Genomic DNA, 19378 nt, shown 5'->3' with positions numbered 1-19378 from the left:
TCTAAGGATCTTTCCTGGGCAGCTAATGCTTTAGCAGTGGATTCTGCAATACTTTCAAGAGTTAAGAAGAGGCTTCTGATCATATTCTCATTTGTATTTACTCCTAATCAGGGAAATTGACCCTGCCAAAGGAAGCGATTCTGAATTATGAATGCCTCCTGGTAGGTCCTTTCTAGAACAGTTAGGGGACAGTTAGATAACCGAATAGGTACTGCCTGGTTATATACCAGCCATCTAGGCATTCATAGGCCCAAGGAAGAATAACCATCACTGACTAAGACAAATCCTGTCAGAGCACAAACTACTTCCACTTAGGTGGCACTGTTAATGGATTCATTTGCAAGTGTTGTTGCACTTGCCCATTCAAGCCAAGGGTCAGTCAGATTTTCTCCTAACCTGAAATAAAAAGTTGTTCTAAATTCGAGAGGTTACCCCTCTAAGCAATGGCCTGGGAGATACGGATGATGGCGTTATCTTTCCAGGTCAATTCCAGAGTAAAGGAAAGAAAGCAAAGAGGAAAAGGTTTTAGTTAAAGTATGAAGTCTTGATCCGTTATCTTGGGCAGAAGCAGTCTACATCAATGTCAGCTACTACTCTTCCTTGTCAGTTTGATTCAGGGGTCTCCAGCATCAGTACAGGACCAGGTGCCAGGTGGAATTCTCCTTGGCTGTGAGATGTGCACCCAAGGCTCAAAACCTTTTAGTTTTGCAGCAGTGTCAGTGGTCAGGAACACTTGGTTAGGTCCCTTCCAATGGGGCTCAAGGGCTGCCTTTGTTCTTAGTGATTCCAAATCAGAAGGGTGAGAAAAAGCTGGAAATGTTAATTGGGTAAGTCATAGTCAGATATCTGAGGAAACTAGAGGAATCTTTGACCACAAAGACAATTAACAGGACTAGAATCTAATATCTACAAAGGTGCAAACATAATTTTTCTCTCTATGATTATCCCATTTTTTTAACCAGAGATAATCACAGTAAAACTAATCTGTCTGTATTAAACTTGGCCTGGTTTTTATAGAAGTACAGCAAGAACAGTGACTGACCATATAAGTTCTTTTTAAGATTGCTTTGCTGGAACTTTGTGAGCAAAGTACCAGCTTGATTTTTCCACGTGGTTTCTTGCAGCTGTCTGGTCATGTCTGAGTCTATGTACACATTCCAGTCAAAGCCTTGGTAATATAGCCCATGTTTCTAATTGTGTCCTGTTACAAGGAACATGAAAATAAGAATATTCACTAGGAGTTTCTGAATTTGGGGGATCAGATAGGGAGAAAAAGTAAATGTTTCATCTTTGTTCACAAAGGTATATATTACCAAATTGTTGATAGCTTAAGAGAAAAGATTTCTTTAAATCTGGAAAAAAACATTAAAGAACCCACAATATTTTAAACACACAGTCATAAAAATTAAAATCATCCTTATCAGTTCATTCAGTCCCATGTTATTAATTCTTGCTCTGCTTGAATCCAGTTTTTTCCGTTAGTTCTCTCAACCTTGCCTGATGATCGAGGGTGATAGGGACAGTAATAATTCCAAGAAATTTGCAAGGTTTTCGTTAAAGACCGTATGATTTTCCCAGCGAAGTGTGTGCCTCAATCACTGGAGATTGTGGAAGGTATACCCCAGGTGGGAAACACATTTTCTAACAGTTTCTTTGCCACGGTGAGGGTACTGGCCTTGCAGCAGGGGAAGGCTTCAACCCATCCGGGAAACATACATACAATAACAAGAACATACCGATAACCCATACTAAGTGGCAAATGAATGAAGTCCAGTTGTAGGTGCTAAAGGAGATGAGAGAGAAGAGGTCTGAGACCACCTCTAGGGACAAAAATTGTTATTCTTAAATGCACTGGTGGGTGGGCAAAAGAATGCAAAAAAAGAAAAACGTTTGCCAGGAAGAACCAAACGCTGTCTAGGTTCTCCCATAGCCCTGACTGGTCATTCAGTTTACAGCCATTATTTACCCACCTTAATTTCTCTGATTCAGGAACAAACTGTTGCCATGTTACAAGGACATCAGGATGGCAAAAGTCTGGCAATGAGAGGGTCATGTTTTGCAGGAGCAGAATGGACTTCATCCACATGTGCCACCATCTTTATAAGCCTCTATTGCTGCTGCCTTTGCATGAAAGTCAGCTAGGGCAACTCCCTAATACTGAGGTTCAGTCCTTTGGTGTAAGTCTCAATTTTGATGACAGACAATATAATACACCCGGATATATCAGACTTCCAAGAATTTCATGCAATTTCTGGAACACTTATAATACATACCTATATAGACACAGCATAAAGAAAGCTTGTTCCTTATTTGACAATGTTTCCCATGTAACTTAACGTATGAAATAAGCCTAATCAGTTTAACATCTTCCTTTTTATAAGGAGAGGAAATACATCCTTTGAAATGTTCCAAGCACCCTCTGAAAAACTTGAAAGTTAATTGAGGTCAAAAGACTTCAGTTTTAGAATCTGATTTTGGGAAGTCTGTCAAAGATACCAAAAGGTTTGGACACTTGAAGAAACAGGATCACAGATCAATATGAAACAATATTGTCTACTTAGCAGATGAAAAAAATTAAGTTCTAGTTTGAAGTACACTATTGATAATAAAGCTTAATTTTTAAAACCTTTATAAACAATTCAATTTCAGCCAGCTTGATTAGACAAGGTAAAATTCTCTCTCTCAACCTTTTATATACGTTTAGTTTGTCCTTCATAACCAGAAGCTCTAGTTAAGACAAAATTATCCTCATTTCCCTTAACACAAATGCATCTTTATTCCTCATACTTTTTCTTAGCCAAAAACACATCCTGCTTTTCCCTGCCTATGGAAATGTCTCCCATATCATTTCTAATAGCTTTACTTGCATAATTAGAATTTTTAACCTTTAAAAACCTTAATTTCTAGTGAAAATTTAGGAAGTAAACAATTGTGGACTATCTCTTACCCTAGCATTACAGCTTGGCAAACTTATAAATACTTTTTTATAATTTCTAGAAACATGTGCTTTCTCATAGAGAATTTCTCAGCATGGCACCAAACAAGTGTGAATGAATAATGTTGCCTGCCATATCAGTAAACAAAGGATGTTGCAGCCATCGAGCCACTACAGCTGCTCCCAAAGGTGCATCCTGAAGGGACTCAGGATGGGAAAGCCCAGGATACTGGCCCTAGACAGCTATGATGCATATCAAAGGAATGATTTCAATGAGCCCAGACTCTTGCATCTTCCCATACATAGAAAAGTGCTAAATTCATTAATTTGAGATGTCTGGTTTTATTTAACTAACAGTAATCTTTTTTTTTTTTTCTGCGGTACGCGGGCCTCTCACTGCCGTGGCCTCTCCCGTTGCGGAGCACAGGCTCCGGACGCGCAGGCTCAGCGGCCAAGGCTCACGGGCCCAGTCGCTCCGTGGCATGTGGGATCTTCCCGGACCGGGGCACGAACCTGTGTCCCCTGCATCGGCAGGCGGACTCTCAACCACTGCGCCACCAGGGAAGTCCAACAGTAATCTTTTGATATTGTGACTACCTGGTCTTTCTTGCAAAAACTCATAAAATCTGGTTCCTCCCTTACCTCTTCATAACAGTCCCTCAGAGCTATCTGAGAAGCTACATCCTGGGCTTAAGTCCTCAATTTTGTCTGCCAAACAAAACATAATTCTCAACTTTTGGTTGCACATTTTTTTCACTCGACACATGCTTACTAATAAACCCAAATTTATCTTTAGTTTCTCTATAATAAGAAACCAAAAGTAGATAAACCTATGTTCAATAATTAATGGCTCAGTATTTTTTCTTATTTGGGGAGATCTAGATATTCAATAAATTTCTAGCACTTAATCTGAGCAAAACTTTAAGGTTTCAGGTTACTGAAAAGATCTGGGAAATTAATTTGAAAAGCTCAACTAAGAACTTTTTATCCTACTTATATTTATTTAATACTTGCTCTTAACAATTGTTTAGATTACTTATGAAAACTTCATCATATCCAGTTATTTTCCTTGCAAGCCTAGGTAAAATAAAAGTATTATATTTAATGCTGATAACTCTAAAGACATCTCTGCTTTAATTTAAACCAACAACCTTAAACTAGCTTTTATTTACAAAAGATATCTTAGATCACATAATTTTAAAAAGCATTTCAGTTAGTTTCTGTTGTATTTCTGACAACATTGGAATGCCCATTTTGACTCCACATTGGCTCTGTTTCTTTGACTTTAGCCTTTGCTTTTCCTTGCTTTTGTTATTATAATCATACATAATGGCCTGCCGCAGGGAACCCTACCCACCTGCGAATGGCTGCATGAAAGAAGAAATTAACACATGCCCTCCTGGAGGCTGGCCATTCCAGGAGATGTTTTTGCAAGACTGATGGATGGCCCTTTTTACTTTACTTCCTCCCCGCCTCTCCCTCTCTATTCTGCCTTCTTGCTTTACTTCCCTCTCTGATTCTATAAAAGAAACTGGCATCCAGACCCCAATAAGATGTTTTTATTGGGGACCTTAGTCCACCACCTTCTCGGTCTGCTGCCTTTCTGAATAAAGTCATATTCCTTGCCTCAACACCTTGTCTCCCGATTTATTGGTCTGTTGTGCGGCGAGCAGAGCGTGCTTGCACTCGGTAACACAATCGTTACAAGCTTGTCTTCAAACCAACTAAATAGAGCTCTTCTACAAAATAATTCTGCAGTACCATCTAGAGGTTAAAAAAAAAACACCACCACATATCTACAACGTACATAAGGAGATACACACAGATGCAAAGAGAGATCTCAGTTACCAATATTTGTGGAGAAGACACTTAAGATTTTTTTTTTATCTGCCAAATTTCCAAATTTTTCTTCCCTTCTTTTTTTCTTTTCTGATGAGAAACAATTGCCTTTCAAAGAATGGATCTTAAGTCTCAGAGAATATAGAGATAGGAAATCTACATCACAAAGACACAGATTAAGTACAGAACAATTCTATTTCCGAAGTCCCAGTATCTACAAGTATTTTGAGATGAAGAGAGGAGGTTTGGGGATTGGCAAAAAGGAATGACACCCATCTACCTATTGTTGGAATGTTTCTTTTCCTCTGGGTATACCTAGCTTCGGGTATAAGGTCTAAATTCTTACCAGACTCTGAATAATTTCAGTTCCCTAAGTGTTTAAGGGAATAATTTAGCAGTTTATCCAAAAAATCTGTATCATCAACTCTGTGAGGGGCCCATATGGGAGTTTAAGCTGATGTGGAAGAATTTGCACAGAGCCTTGAGAACAATCTCTTTTCCAGTGTCCCAGCTGATAACAGCTGAAACATTGATCTCTGGGCAAGTGTTTTAATAATGAACCCCCAAGAAGGTGAAATGGGGAGGCCTAGGCATTGTTTTAGATATCTTTTGTATCTTTAATTTTTCATTGGATTTTGCAATGAATCTTTTAATGAAGTTATTTTGGAATTTTGAAAGTTTTTGGAGACTTCTGCATACTAATTTAAAAAGGTATTCCATTTGGTTTATTTAACTTGGGAGCCCTTGTTTTTAAGTGATCTTGCCTATTTGGAACATTCCTCCTAATGGCCAATGTAATTCTAGGTTGATTTTAGTAAAACTTTGCCATTTTGTTAAATAACTGCAGCTTCCAGGATTCACAGTTCTTAAATATAAACTAAGCAGATGTGATGGAAGGCAGTGTGCTCAACTATTTGTACATAAAGGATCATGTTTCTTCTAGCTAGGCCTTTGGTTTTCTCAGTCAAACTAATACCTAAGAGGGACTTGTGGCAGGGTTGGGAATTATGTGGTGTTTTACAGTGTACATTATTGCATGGAAGTTTTCTTGAGGTTGGTGAGTGACCTAGATGTCAGTCTAACCCATTCTGTGACCAACTTATCCTAACATGAGACTCTTTGGGTTAGGTGATGAGCACTCTAATAACTTTTAAACGTCTGGTACCCACCAAACTTTGCAGCCTTTTAGCTTCTGAAATTCCCATTAGCAATGGGCTTTACTTCGTGTGCACATTAACAGAAACCCATGGTAACTAAAAAAAAAAAAAGAGAGAGAGAGAGAGAGAGAGAGAGACTGGGGAAAGGACTGAACGAGCAGACCTCAAAGAATGAGTACTGCGGACTGATTCCAAGCAAAAGGAGAACTGCAGCTATAACTAGTAGTTCTCAACAGGGAATCTGGGAAAGGATTCCAAACAAATGGGGAGGTGCATATTAAACCTTCATAGTACCAAATGTGGAGACAGAATCAAGGAACTGGAGTTTTCCACTCAAAACAATGAACTGTGGAAAGCTAATTAGATCAGGAGCTCGAACACAAAAAGAACAGAGCTCAACCAAAAGGAACTTACCAATGGCCCTTGGAAACAGCAAGAAAGACAGTGAACTGAAAAGGGTTCACAGGGTGCCATGCCTGTGTTTCCTGCTCCTTGAAAGCCATCCCAAATTCACTTCAAATCTCATCGCTGCCACCCATCCATTAAAAAATAAAAGTCAACCAAGTAAATTTGAAGATGTATCTGGCTTTATTAGATGATTCATGAATTGGGCAGGTAGCATCCCACCTAGCAACTAGAAGGGTGCTCCCAGTACCACACTTGTTTTGATTACTATAGCTTAGTAGCATAGTTTGAAATCAGGGCATATGATAGCTCCAGCTTTGTTCTTCTTTCTCAAGATTGCTTTAGCTATTTGGGGTCTTCAGTGCTTCCATATAAAATTTAGGATTATTTGTTCTAGTTCTATTTAAAAAAATGTCTTTATTATTTTGATATGGATTACATGAAATCTGTAGATTGCTTTGGAAAATATGGACATTTTAGCAATATTAATTCTTCTAAATCAGAAGCGTGGATTTATTCTACTTATTTGTGTCATCTTCAGTTTCTTTCATCAATGCTTAGAGTTTTCAGAATACAGGTCTTTCACCTCCTTGGTTAAATTCATCTCTAGGTATTTTATTCTTTTTTATACAATTGTAAGAGGGATTGTTTTCATCACTTCTCTTTCTGATAGTTCATTATTAGTGTACAGAAATTCAGCCAATTTTTGTATACTAATTTTGTATTTTACAACTTAACTGAATTCATTATTAGTTCTAATAGTTTTTTTGGTAGAGTCTTTAGGGATTTCTGTATTACGCCATCTGCAAATAGTGACAGTTTTGCTACTTCTTCCTTTCCAGTTTGGATGCCTTTTATTTCTTTTCCTGACTAATTTCTTTTTTTTTTTAACATCTTTATTAGCATATAATTGCTTTACAGTGTTGTTAGTTTCTTCTGTAAAACAAAGTGAATCAGCTATATGCATACGTATATCCCCATATCCCCTCCCTCTTGCATCTCCCTCCCCCACTCCTTATCCCACCCCTCTAGGTGGCCGCAAAGCACCGAGCTGATCTCCCTGTGCTATGCAGCTGCTTCCCACTAGCTACCTATTTTACATTTGGTAGTGTATATCTGTCAACATTACTCTCTCAGTTCGTCCCACCTTACCCTTCCCCCTCCCCATGTCCTCAAGTCCATTCTCTACGTCTGTGTCTTTATTCCTGTCCTGCCCCTAGGTTCATCCTTTTTTTTTCAGATTCTATATAGATGTGTTAGCATATGGTATTATTTTTCTCTTTCTGCCTTACTTCACTCTGTATGACAGACTAGGTCCATCCACCTCACTACAAATAACTTAGTTTTGTTTCTTTCTTGACTAATTTCTGTGGCTAAGACTTCCAACACTATGGATAAAAGTGGCAAGAGTGGGCATCCCTGTACTGTTCCTAATCTTAGAGGAAAAAGCTTTCTCAGTTTTTCACTGCTGAGTATAATGTTAGCTGTGAGTTTGTCATATATGGCCTTTATTATATTGAGGTATATATATTCTCTCTATACCAACTTTGTAAAGTTTTTAACATAAATGGATGTCAAATTGTCAAATGCTTTTTTCTGCATCTATTGAAATGATCATATGATTTAAATCAGTCATTTTGTTAATGTGGTGTATCACATTATTGATTTGCAGGTGTTAAACCAAACTTGCATCCCTGGAATGAATCCCACTTGATCATGCTGCATGATTCTTTTAATGTATTGTTGAATTTGGTTTGCTAATATTTTGTTGAGGATTTTTGCATCTATATTCATCAGGGATATTGGCCAATAATTTTCTTTTTTTGTAGCATCAATTCTTTTGTTTTGGTGTCAGGGTAATTCTAGTCTCATAAAATGACTTTGGAAGTGTTCTTTCTTTTTCTCAAACTGAAAAAGTGTGTATTATCCAAAGTGTGTATTATTTTATTTGGAATAATTTGACAAGGATGGGTATTACCTTCTTTAAATGTTTGGCAGAATCACCTATGAAGCCACCTAGACCTGGACTTTTGTTTGTTGGCGTTTTTTCTTTTTTTTGGATTACTGATTTAATTTCATTACTAGTAATTGGTCTATTCAGATTTTCTAATTCCTCATGATTTAGTCTTGGAAGACTGCATGTTTCTAGGAATTTATCCAATTCTAGATTGTCTAATTTGTTGGCATATAATTGTTCATAATAGTCTCTTATGACCTTTTGTATTTCTGTGATATTGACTGTAATTTCTCCTCCTTCATTTCTGATTTTACTTATTTGGGCTCATTTTTCCTTGATGAATCTGTTTGGCTAAAGATTTGCCAATTTTGTTTATCTTTCAAAGAACCAGCTCTTAGTTTCATTGATTGTTCTATTGTCTCTTTAGCTGTTATTTCATTTATTTCTGCTCTGATCTTTATTATTGCCTTCTTTCTACTAACTTCGGGCTTTGTTTGTTCTTCTTTTTCTAGTTCCTTTAAATGAGTTAGATGATTAAGAGTTTTCTTGTTTTTGAGGTAGGTCAGTATTAATATGAACTTCCCTCTTAGAAAGTGCTTTCGCTAGCAGCATCCTAAAGATTTTGGAATGTTGTGTTTCCATTTGCATTTGTCTCAAGGTATTTTGTGATTTCTTTGATAACCCACTGATTGTTTAACAGCATGTTGTTTAGTCTCCACATGATTTGTGGGGTTTTTTTCCAGTTTTCTTTTTATAACTGATTTCTGGTTTCATACAGTTGTGATCAGAAAAGATGCTTAAATTTATTAAGACTTCTTAAATTTACTGAGACTTGGTCCATAGCCTAACATGTGATCTGTCCTGCAGAATGTTCCATGTACACTTGAATGTGTATTTTGCTGTTTTTGTTTTGGATGGAATGTTCTGTATGTATCTATTTAGTCAATCTGATATAAGGTGTCTTTTAAGGCCAATGTTTCCTTGTTGATTTTCTGCCTGGATGATCTATCCATTGATATTAAGTGGGGTATTAAGTCCTCTACTGTTATTGTATTACTGTCTATTTCTCCCTTTATTTCTGTTACTATTTGATTTATATATTTAAGTGGTGCCATGTTGGATGCACAAATGTTTACAAATGTTATATCCTCTTGTTGGACTGTTGGACTGACCCCTTTATATTATGTAATGCCCTTGTTACAGTATTTGTTTGGAAGTCTATTACTACCCCAGTTTCCTTTTCATTTTCATTTTCATGGTATATCTTTTTCCAACCATTCACTTTCAGACTGTGAGTGTCTTAAGGTTTGAAGTGAGTGTCTTGTAAGGAGCATTGAGAAGAGTCTTGTTTTTTTTAATCCATTCAGCCACCCTATGTCTTTTGATTGGAGAATTTAGTCCATTTACATTTATAGTAATTATTGATAGGTATTTACTTACTGCCATTTTGTTAATTGTTTTCTCACTGTTTCTGTAGTTCATCTCTGTTCCTTTATTCTTCTCTTTCTTTCTTCCCTTGTTGTTTGACTGTTTTCTTTACAGTTATTTTAAATTCCTTTTTCATTTACTTTTGTGTATTTACTAAAGGTTTTTTGTTTGTGGTTACCATAGGTCACACATAACATCCTACATATATAACAATCTCCTTTAAGTTTATAGTAACTTAATTTTGAACACATTCCAAAGCTTTATATTTTACTTCCCCAACACATTTATGATAACATATTTTACATCTATTCATTTTATATATCCCTTAACTAAGTATTGTATTTTAAATTAATTTTATGACTTTTGTCTTTTACCCTTTGTACTGACTTTATAAATGATTAACCCACTACCTTTTTATTTACCTTTTTCAGTGAGATTTTTAATTTAATATGTTATCTTACTATTGATTAGTATCTTTTCTTTCTAGCTTAGAGAAGTCCCTTTAACATTTCTTATAAAATGGTGATGAACTCTTTTAGTTTTGCTTATCTGGAAAACTCCTCATCTCTCCTTCAATTCTGAATGATAACCCTACAAGTTACAGAATTCCTAGTTGGCAGTTATTCCCTTTCAAAACTTCAAAATGTACTAAGTAGTTTGATGTTATCAAATCTGATAGCTTAAAGCAGTGGTTTTCAGAATTTTAGAGTTGAACCTCTTTAATAAATAGAAATCTACCTGAAAGGTTTCTATATAATAAAAGAGATCAATACAAAGCTGCTTGGTTTATGAAATACTAGAGTCCAGAACCCTATCTACTCAGGCTCCCATTCATTCCAAAGCTCCATGAAAGCAGGGACAGTATCTGCCTCTATCTCTAGAGTACAGCCAGTGCCTGTCACTTAGCAAAATCTCAAGAAATATTTGTGAATGAATTAAGATACAAATTAATGAAAAAGAATGAAAGTCATTAATTCACAGTAATTATCCAGTCTAGAACTGCTATTTCAAGCTTTTTATTATGCTTACTTTTGATAGCAACTTCAAAGTAGATTTATTTTAAAAGAGACAATCAGTGCAGAAAATTCAGGAAAAAAAGTTGAACTAAATTCAACAGGCCACATCAAAACATGGTACTAGAAGTTGTAGGGTGCACAAAAATATGTAAGAGGAGGCCTCTCTCCTTCAAGAACTTCCCATTAAGTGAGAAAAACATTTACACTCAATTAGTAAGTCCAAAAAAAGACAGACTGTGACAAATGGCATAAAAAAAAAAAAGAAATATAGCTCTGAGTAGCTTTACTTATTTTACATAAATTCCAACAAGAAGACTATGAGAAGATCTCCTGGAGGAGGTAGGATCTGATCTGACTCCCAAAGAATAGGTAGAATTTCAATATGTGAATCTAAAAAAGGAGATTTCTGGTAGGGAAAAAAAAACATGAGCAAATGAATGAGAATAGCAAAATACCTCAAGGAATAGCAAGTTAACTAGTCTAAGGTTTTAGGCCTCTTGTAGTAAAGAAAGAGATACTACTGTAATGGGAGATTCAAAACACTTTAAAAGGCCACCATTCAGCATATGGAAGAGTACCCTAGAAGTCAAGGAATAACAGACTTCACTTATCACATTAAGGTTAGCATAGCTATTGTGCTATAATCAAATCAAGCAAATACTTACAAGATCATTCATATTAGTTTGGCTAGCTGGATTAATTTCCTCCAAAAATTCTAAGACATAAAATGTGTATCTATCCATAAGATGGACTCCAATTGCAGGATCAGGTTGATGCTATAAAAAAAAGCAAAGGAAAAAATAGTGTATGTCTAATAGATAGGATCATCACATTACAACAAAATATTTTAAATATAATCAAAATTTCCTTCTAAGATATAAAGAATTCTAAGAATAAGAAATAAGAGATATATTTATAAAGCATATAAGTGATCCTAGAAATAGCTACACATTCCAAAGATAATGCCATTTACAAACGGAAAAGAAAAAATGCACTTACCGAGAGTGAATCTTCTCCCACTTGGCTACTAGCTAAAGCCATTATGTTAGGAGAATAAAATCTCTCATACATGGATGCTCCTTGACAAGTATCAATAATAAACAATAGCTCATTGTAGCTGAAAAAAAAGTGATAATATCTTTGACATGAATCATGCTGTTAAACATACATTAACATTTTACAATACTTCCCTAAGATGTTTAAGTCATATCTTAGTCATTTCATTAGCTAAAAATTTGAGATTTTTTGATAGAATTCCCAATATAAATTTAATATGAGAAATATTAAAGGTATAACCTGTCCAGGGGAACCACCTCAATAGAGTGCAGTAGTTGTGCCATAAAGTGGCTGCCCCAACTTCTTCCCCCTCCCTTATCTATGCCACAAGATTCAGAATTCAAACACATGTTCAATTCAAAAAAACATTATCTGGAACCCACACAGTCCTAGAAACTGAGCTAGATTCAGAAAAAATATATATATGACTTAGTCACCATACTCAAAGATCTTAAAATCTAACTGGAAGACAGACACATAAACATATAACTAAATCAGAATGTGATGAGTGTTACAAATTTTATTGAAGGCCTACAATGTGCCTGACACTAAGCTGGGGATACAATAGTCCTTGCCCTCACAGAGCTTAGAGTCTAACAAAGTCAAAGTGCTCCAAGAGCACTGAGAAAGAAACAGAGGAAACTGTAAGGAAAGGCAGGTCAGGGAAAGGTGATGTCTGACAAGGGCAGTGAGGGGTGAGTGTTATATTATTTAACAAAGAGAGGAATAGCACATTCCAGCAGAGGAAAAAGCCTGTATTAAGGCATCTAAATGTAAAAAAGTATAAATGTTTAGGAAAAAGGAATTGTATCGTGTAGCTTGGATTTAGAGTTAATTTGGTAAAATGGAGAGAAATTCATTTCAAAAAGGTAAGGCAGGGTCAACCTGTAAAGTATCCTGTACAAAGTTTGGATCTTAACCTGTAAGTTTGAAGAAGCCATCAAAGGCTTTTTTAAAGTGAAAGAATAACAAAATCAGCTCTATATTTTAGCTGCCTAGTTGGTGAAGGTGAAAACAGGGAGCAAATAACATTTTCTCAGAGGTTTCTCTCAAACACTGGATCTAAGTAAACAGCTAACACTACACCTAAAAAAGAGAGCATGGAATCTTAATATTATCTAAGCAAGGGATAGAAGGCACGATTAATATGACACATTTGTTCTGAGACAAAAATCTGTGGACACCCCTGGGGATCATAAACATCTAAGGTTATGAGAGGCAGTACAGTAAAACAATTAAGAGAGTAAGCTCTGGGACAGGCCCACTTGGATGTGAATTCTAGTACTGGCACTTATGAGCTGTATAAAGTTTGGCAAGTTATTTAATCTATCTGTGCCTCAATTTACACATTTGTAAAAATGGGAATAATAACAATATCTGCCTCATGGTGTTATTAAAATTAAACAGAACAACACATTATATAACAGTGCCCAGCACCTAGTATACCTTCAATAAATGTAAGCTATGAATAAGATAAAACCAGTACCAAGCAAAAGCTTCCTCTTCAACACTTCTATACATTCTCCTTATGCCTATAATTCAGAATTTAGAATATTTAATTTGTAGCAGAGTTGTGTACACATTTCTCTTTTCTACTAGATTTTAAAAACTTTGAAGGCACAATAAGCATCATATTCCCCTCTGTGCCACATGCTCAGAAGGAAAGCAATAAGTATTTATTGAGGGTAATTAATTTAAAAGCAGTTCAATTGCTACTTTAAATTCACTTAAGTTCATATGACAACTTTCAACTAAAAGGGTGCTTACCACGGATTACTAACAATATATCATCCTTAATGTGAGTTGCTACAAATTTTATACTAATCCTAATTTCAGCATCTTTTTTCCAAAGAAGAAATAATGTATTCCTATCACTTGGAGGGCACAAGATTGTACAAAAAGAATAAGTACAAGATGAAAAATAAATATATGTTCACAATCCCCCTAAATAATGGGGAACTTGGTTGGTGGGACTCTTATTTCCTCCAAACAGGATGAGCAATAACAAGAGATATGATCTTAACAGGTGAATTTCTTTCCATGCTCTTTAAGAAACCCAAATTTTTCTTCTAAAAAGAATTCAGTTCATACTTCTGTAAAATATAATAAAACTACTGCTGCAATGTACAATTTCTAAAAAAATAAAAAAAGTTCAGTTCAATAGAAATAACAAACATAAATCTAGAGTAGAAGAAATAACTTATTAAAATAAGTTTAGATCTCATAAGATTTATAAATCTACTAACCATGGAAAAATTAGGTACTAATCTATCTTATGAAAAGTAGTCATTTGTCAATTACCGTCTTTTTTGCCACATTTGTTCAAAAGCATCTGCAAGTTCTATGTTGGTAATTTCTTCAGAATCTTGAAATTTCAAGAAACCGTTTCCACCATGTCCTTATAGGAAGAGTCAGAAAGATCAAACAGACACTGTTTTTAATGCAAACTGCACACATCCAGATATAAACATTCACTTCATTCATGGCAATATTTTAATATCACTTGTTATTTTATACTCTAAAATAAAAAGTACTGTAAAAACAAATAAATTTAATTTTCTGCTATACCAATTAAAGAGAATAATGATAGACTATGTACAAAATAGTAGATATAATATATATTTAAAAGATTTTCTATCATTCAGTTTTAGAAAAACACATTTATACTTTTTTCACTGGCTCCATTATTATGTCAGAAATGAGTTTCCATAGATAAAAATTTCTCAAATACCAGGCAAACATTTTTGGTGAGAAAGGAGTTGAAGACACTAGCTAGTCCCATGGTAAGCTAGCACTATTCACAGTATATACTTGAAATGCTATATCAATAGGAAGTGTAGTTCTCACCTAAAACTTGATGTTTTCACAATCATCAACCACTGTCTAATGAGAGTTGACCAGAAGATTATGACATTTAGAATGCATGATAGAGCCAGTCTGCCTGGACACAAACACTAGCTTTACTACTTAATGACTGTGTTATTTTAGGCAAGTAACTTAACCTTTCTAGGCCTCAGTTTCCTCAGATGTAAAGTAAGAAATGTATCAGTAAGGTCATCATTAGCGTGTCTATATATGTCCTTTGTGCAGATTTTAAAAAGGTACTTCCCACTGGGTAACAAAGTAGAAAAATCTGTGTGTTTCAGTGCTCCCACTGAATATAAGTAGTCCTGTAAGCTCAAAAGTGGTTAGTGGCTATGCCTTAGGGTGGGTTAAGGGAAGAGGAATATTTCTCTCTCCCATTAGACACAACTTTATAGCAGGGCACACAGCTGAGTAAATGTAAACATATACTAGATCTCAGCTCCCACTCACCACCCGAGCCAGACACTTATATGCAGTGCACAACCCACACAACCATATATGACAGCCCTGAAAATTGGCACCTAAATCTTTAGATTGTTTTGAGGATGAAATGAACTAATATACACAGTGATTAAGAATACTGTGTGATGTATAGTAAGCCTCAATAAATATTAGCTATTACCGTTTTTATTATCATATTATCATAATTATCAACCTTCCCGTTCTCTTACACGGGTTGGCAAGCTTTTTCTGTAAAGGGCCATGTGGTAAATGTTTTAGACTTGTGAGCCATATGGTCTCTGTTGCAACTCCTGGACTCTACCACTGTAATGTAAAAGCAGCCACAGACAATACACAAAACAAATGGTTACAACTATGTTCTAATAAAACTTTACTTCCAAAACAGTAGCCCTTCCATGGGCCAGGGTTTGCCAATTCTTTCTTAGATACTGGAATTTCTCCCGTACCTGGAGCTATCCTGAAAGAGGATCTACAGACTCAGAAAAAAATGTTGTAAAACCTTTTGTTTAGTACATCAAATAAAGCCAAGCTACGAGACTGTACTTCATCCTATTTGCCACAAAAACTTTAAAATTTCTTGTAAATGTCAGATAAACTAAAATGAAAATTTTTCTGACTTCATTAACTTGCTGGGTTAATTTAGAAAGTTTATAAATTGATTGTATTTTAAAAGCTGTAAATAAATGCAACATGATAAAGAAAAGAAGACCACTAATTAGGGGTCACTGTCTTGCTGTATGACATCTAAGAATCATTCTGCACCTGTTTTATCATCAGTTGATGAGTAATACACTGTTCTAAAATATCATTTCAAGTTGTTATACATTATGAGAAAAGAGAACTTCATAACAAACTATCAAACTACTTGAACCAAAATAATTTAAGATGTTTAAATTTCTTTCCACACAAATTCCTTTTTGAAAAGAGTTGCAACATATGCTATCATTAAATATCTAAATTATGAAATTACCTGTCATATAAATAAGAATATTACTCCTATCATCAGAAAGAAGGCGTTTTGACCGAGGCGTACTAGATGGAATCCTCCCAGTTAATACCCGTAAAAAATTTTCCACGGTTACCTGAAAAATAAGTGAAAAATCAGATGAAATAGAATTGAGGGAAACCTGATAATTGTTTTTTACTTTCAAAAATATTCCTTCTTCTTTCTCTATGTATTACTCGGCATTACCTCTAAACTGAAAATAAAACCTAAAGAGAAATATAACTCAATTAAAATATATTTATTTAAATGTATACCTCAAACTAACTTTGTTTCCATTTTTTAAAAAATACTAAAAACTAACAAATAAAAACTACCTTGGGGAAAAATAGGTTAATTATACATTTAAAAATTCAAATACTATACAAAATATTGCCAAAAACTTAAAGATTATCAGTCTGTCTTCACAGGCAATTCTTTGGGAAGAAACAAAATATAAAAACATAAATAAATTCAACAACATTATAACTATTGCAATTCATATGTGCAACTACTTAGTCAATTCTAGATTAACAGTGAAAAACAGGTCCATAATAAATTATAAAAATAAAACCATAAGGATAGATCCATAAATAATTCCCAAATTATGCATCTTTGATTTTTTAATGCATTTTGTTACTTAAATTTCATTAGGGGTATCTTTAACATGTAAAAAATTCATAACACTGTAAACCAGATTTCCCAACCAGGAATTTCTGGACATCTGGGATTCTTTGAAAGATATTTAAGGTCTTGGGAGTATAATGCTAATTTGAAGTTATACTATACAGATCTAAATTTAAAAAGCAGAAAATCAATCCAGCTTTCTTGTTCGACTTTTCCCTAGATCATGAGTATGTAAGTGTGTGTGTGTGTGTGTGTGTGTGTGTGTGTGTGTGTGTGTGTGTGTGTAAGCTATTTGGTTTACATTTTTCCCAGAAGACAGCAAAATGCTAAGTGTTTTTCTTTAACAGGACTTCTTGTTAGCTAACAAGGAAGGGAAGTATTTGGTCTACATTTTATAATGACTAAATAAACAATTAAAAGTCCAGCATTCATAAACATTTAACTGTTGAACAAACATTTTTGAGTGCCTTCAGAAGGTTACAGGAACTCTCTAGGTGTAAGATACATAAGATACAGGCCATGTTCTCAAGCAGCTTACAGCCTGGGAAAAGATATTCTTTTTAAATTGCTTCAAAACAGGTCTGGGAACATGGGAAATTGTGTCTTACTTTTGGTAAACTTGGTAAAAGGGGAAGGATTATTGAGGAAGACTTCATCAAGGAAGACTTCAAATTTTAAACATACAATTTATTAAATTTAAAATGAAGTTTCAAAGGGAGAAAATATAGTATAATGCCATTTTTCCAAATTTACATTTTTATTTTTAATCATACATGCTAAAAACACTGGAAGCATATTAAAAGTGATTACCTCTAAGTACTGTTAGTCACTTTAGTATTTTCACAATATACTTACTAAAAATATAAAACTTGAAATTTTAGATCAAATATGAAAAACAAAGAATATACTTACTATAAAAGAATGTTGATACATTAAACATCAATAAAATACTCTAATATAGAAGCCAAGATAAAGTTGTTCTATCCTAGATACATATATGAAATATTCATGCTGTGATAGTTATACTCATATATTGTTTCCTTAATATGAACTCCAGAAACAGAATTATAGCAAGGTTTCAGTGACAATCATGTACAAAGTTTAAAGAAAAAGAATAAGATTATTTTATTCTACCACTATTTTAAAGCTTAAAAGTGAAAATATTTCAAAACTGTTGCTAAACTAAACAATTTACCTCATAACTTCTATAATCCACTTCCACATCATCTCCATACACATTTAATTCCATATTCTTGTGACTAAACACTGTAGCTGGTTTAGGATTTCTAGGGTTGCATGCCATATCATCTGCAAGCATCAGAACAATGTGACTAGGAAAAAAAGTTTTCAGTAAATATAGTGTACTATTTAAATAAAACCAGAAAGGTAAAAACAAATATATTCTATTTATATAATATGGTAATTATCTTCATTCTTTCTTTATTAAAATTAACTCAAAATAATTATTGAGGACATATTTAAAAGAGCTTTAATTATTTTTTTCATATCTTTATGTAGTATAAGTTTTAAAGTCGAGAAATTAGAACAATCTGTCACGAACTTATCCGCAGAACTTGAAATTAACTTACTTAATTTTTTTTCCCAACAGAGTATACTTTATGCCATATAGCAAAAGGAAGCTAAGATGAAGAAGCTACACTGTCCTCCCAAAACATTTTTTTCAATTTTAATAATATTTGAAACTCTCAAGACTTACTGAGTTAAACTATGATATTCCAAAGAATCTACTTTTCAGAATCTCAAATGCTTAAGTATGAAAACATGCAATCCATCAGCAAGTGTAATCACTGTACCACAGGAACACATCTCCAATGCAGTCATTCTTCACTGGCTCCACTTCATCTCCCTGACACCAGCCACCATCATCTCTAGATGATGCTGGACTAGGTGCTGGATTAGCTCCCACCTGGCTTCCCACTTCCACTCTCACCCTCCCATGGTTCATTCCCCTTATAGCCACCAGAGTGACCTTCCTTAAACAAGTCAAATCACTAAACTTTCTCACTTAAAACCATTCAAGAACTCCCCATTATAATTAGAGGAAAACAGAAATTCCTTACATGGTCTAAAAGGCTCAATGTGGTCTCTGTCTGTCTCTCTAACTTCAGCCCCTAGCACCCATGTTCACGATGTTACTTCCATACTGTTCCAGGAATATGCCAAGCCTTTCCCAATTCAGGGGCTACTGACCAAATTTAGACTTATCTCCTCCCAAATCTACATATCATTCAAATCTCAGCTAAGGTACTCTATTCTCACTTCAAGTTTTCTTTCCTATAGGTCATTTACGAATCTGAAATCCCCATCTTCTCCCACTACCCCCTCCCATTAGAATATGAGCATCTCTCTGAGGGCAGGGGCTTTTATCCGTCCTGTTCACCACTGTATCACTCAGGCTTAGTAATACAGCTTGGCATATAGTAGGTATTCAATAAACATTCATTGAGTGAATGAAACATTTTCATTTTTGCTTTTTTTTCTTTGAGAGAAAATTACAAAGTCTCTCTTTAATTAAATGCTTCTCATCTTGATCTTTCCATTAAAACTGGTGAACATGAATCAGGCAATTCTTTATTCTACAATATACTTGAGCTTCCCAAACATAAGGGAAAAATTAATGTGGCATAT

At 34.8% G+C, this 19378-nt stretch overlaps 1 protein-coding gene across 1 annotated transcript in view; it reads right to left on the bottom strand.

Annotated features, from left to right (window-relative positions):
- Positions 1–19378, bottom strand: part of PIGK (phosphatidylinositol glycan anchor biosynthesis class K) — a 143963-nt gene that overhangs the window by 86928 nt on the left and 37657 nt on the right. The window contains exons 4-8 of the mRNA XM_082863410.1: positions 17925–18060; positions 16091–16202; positions 14095–14191; positions 11737–11854; positions 11403–11513 (exon numbers count right to left, since the gene is read on the bottom strand). Coding sequence (XP_082719536.1) covers positions 11403–11513; positions 11737–11854; positions 14095–14191; positions 16091–16202; positions 17925–18060 — 574 coding nt within the window. The remainder of the gene's footprint in view (positions 1–11402; positions 11514–11736; positions 11855–14094; positions 14192–16090; positions 16203–17924; positions 18061–19378) is intronic.

This window comes from Leucopleurus acutus, assembly GCF_964270905.1.
Source record: "Leucopleurus acutus genome assembly, chromosome: 2".
NCBI lineage: Eukaryota > Metazoa > Chordata > Mammalia > Artiodactyla > Delphinidae > Leucopleurus > Leucopleurus acutus.
Note: the sequence above shows the minus strand (reverse complement) of the source record. Positions and strands in the feature narration are given on the sequence as shown.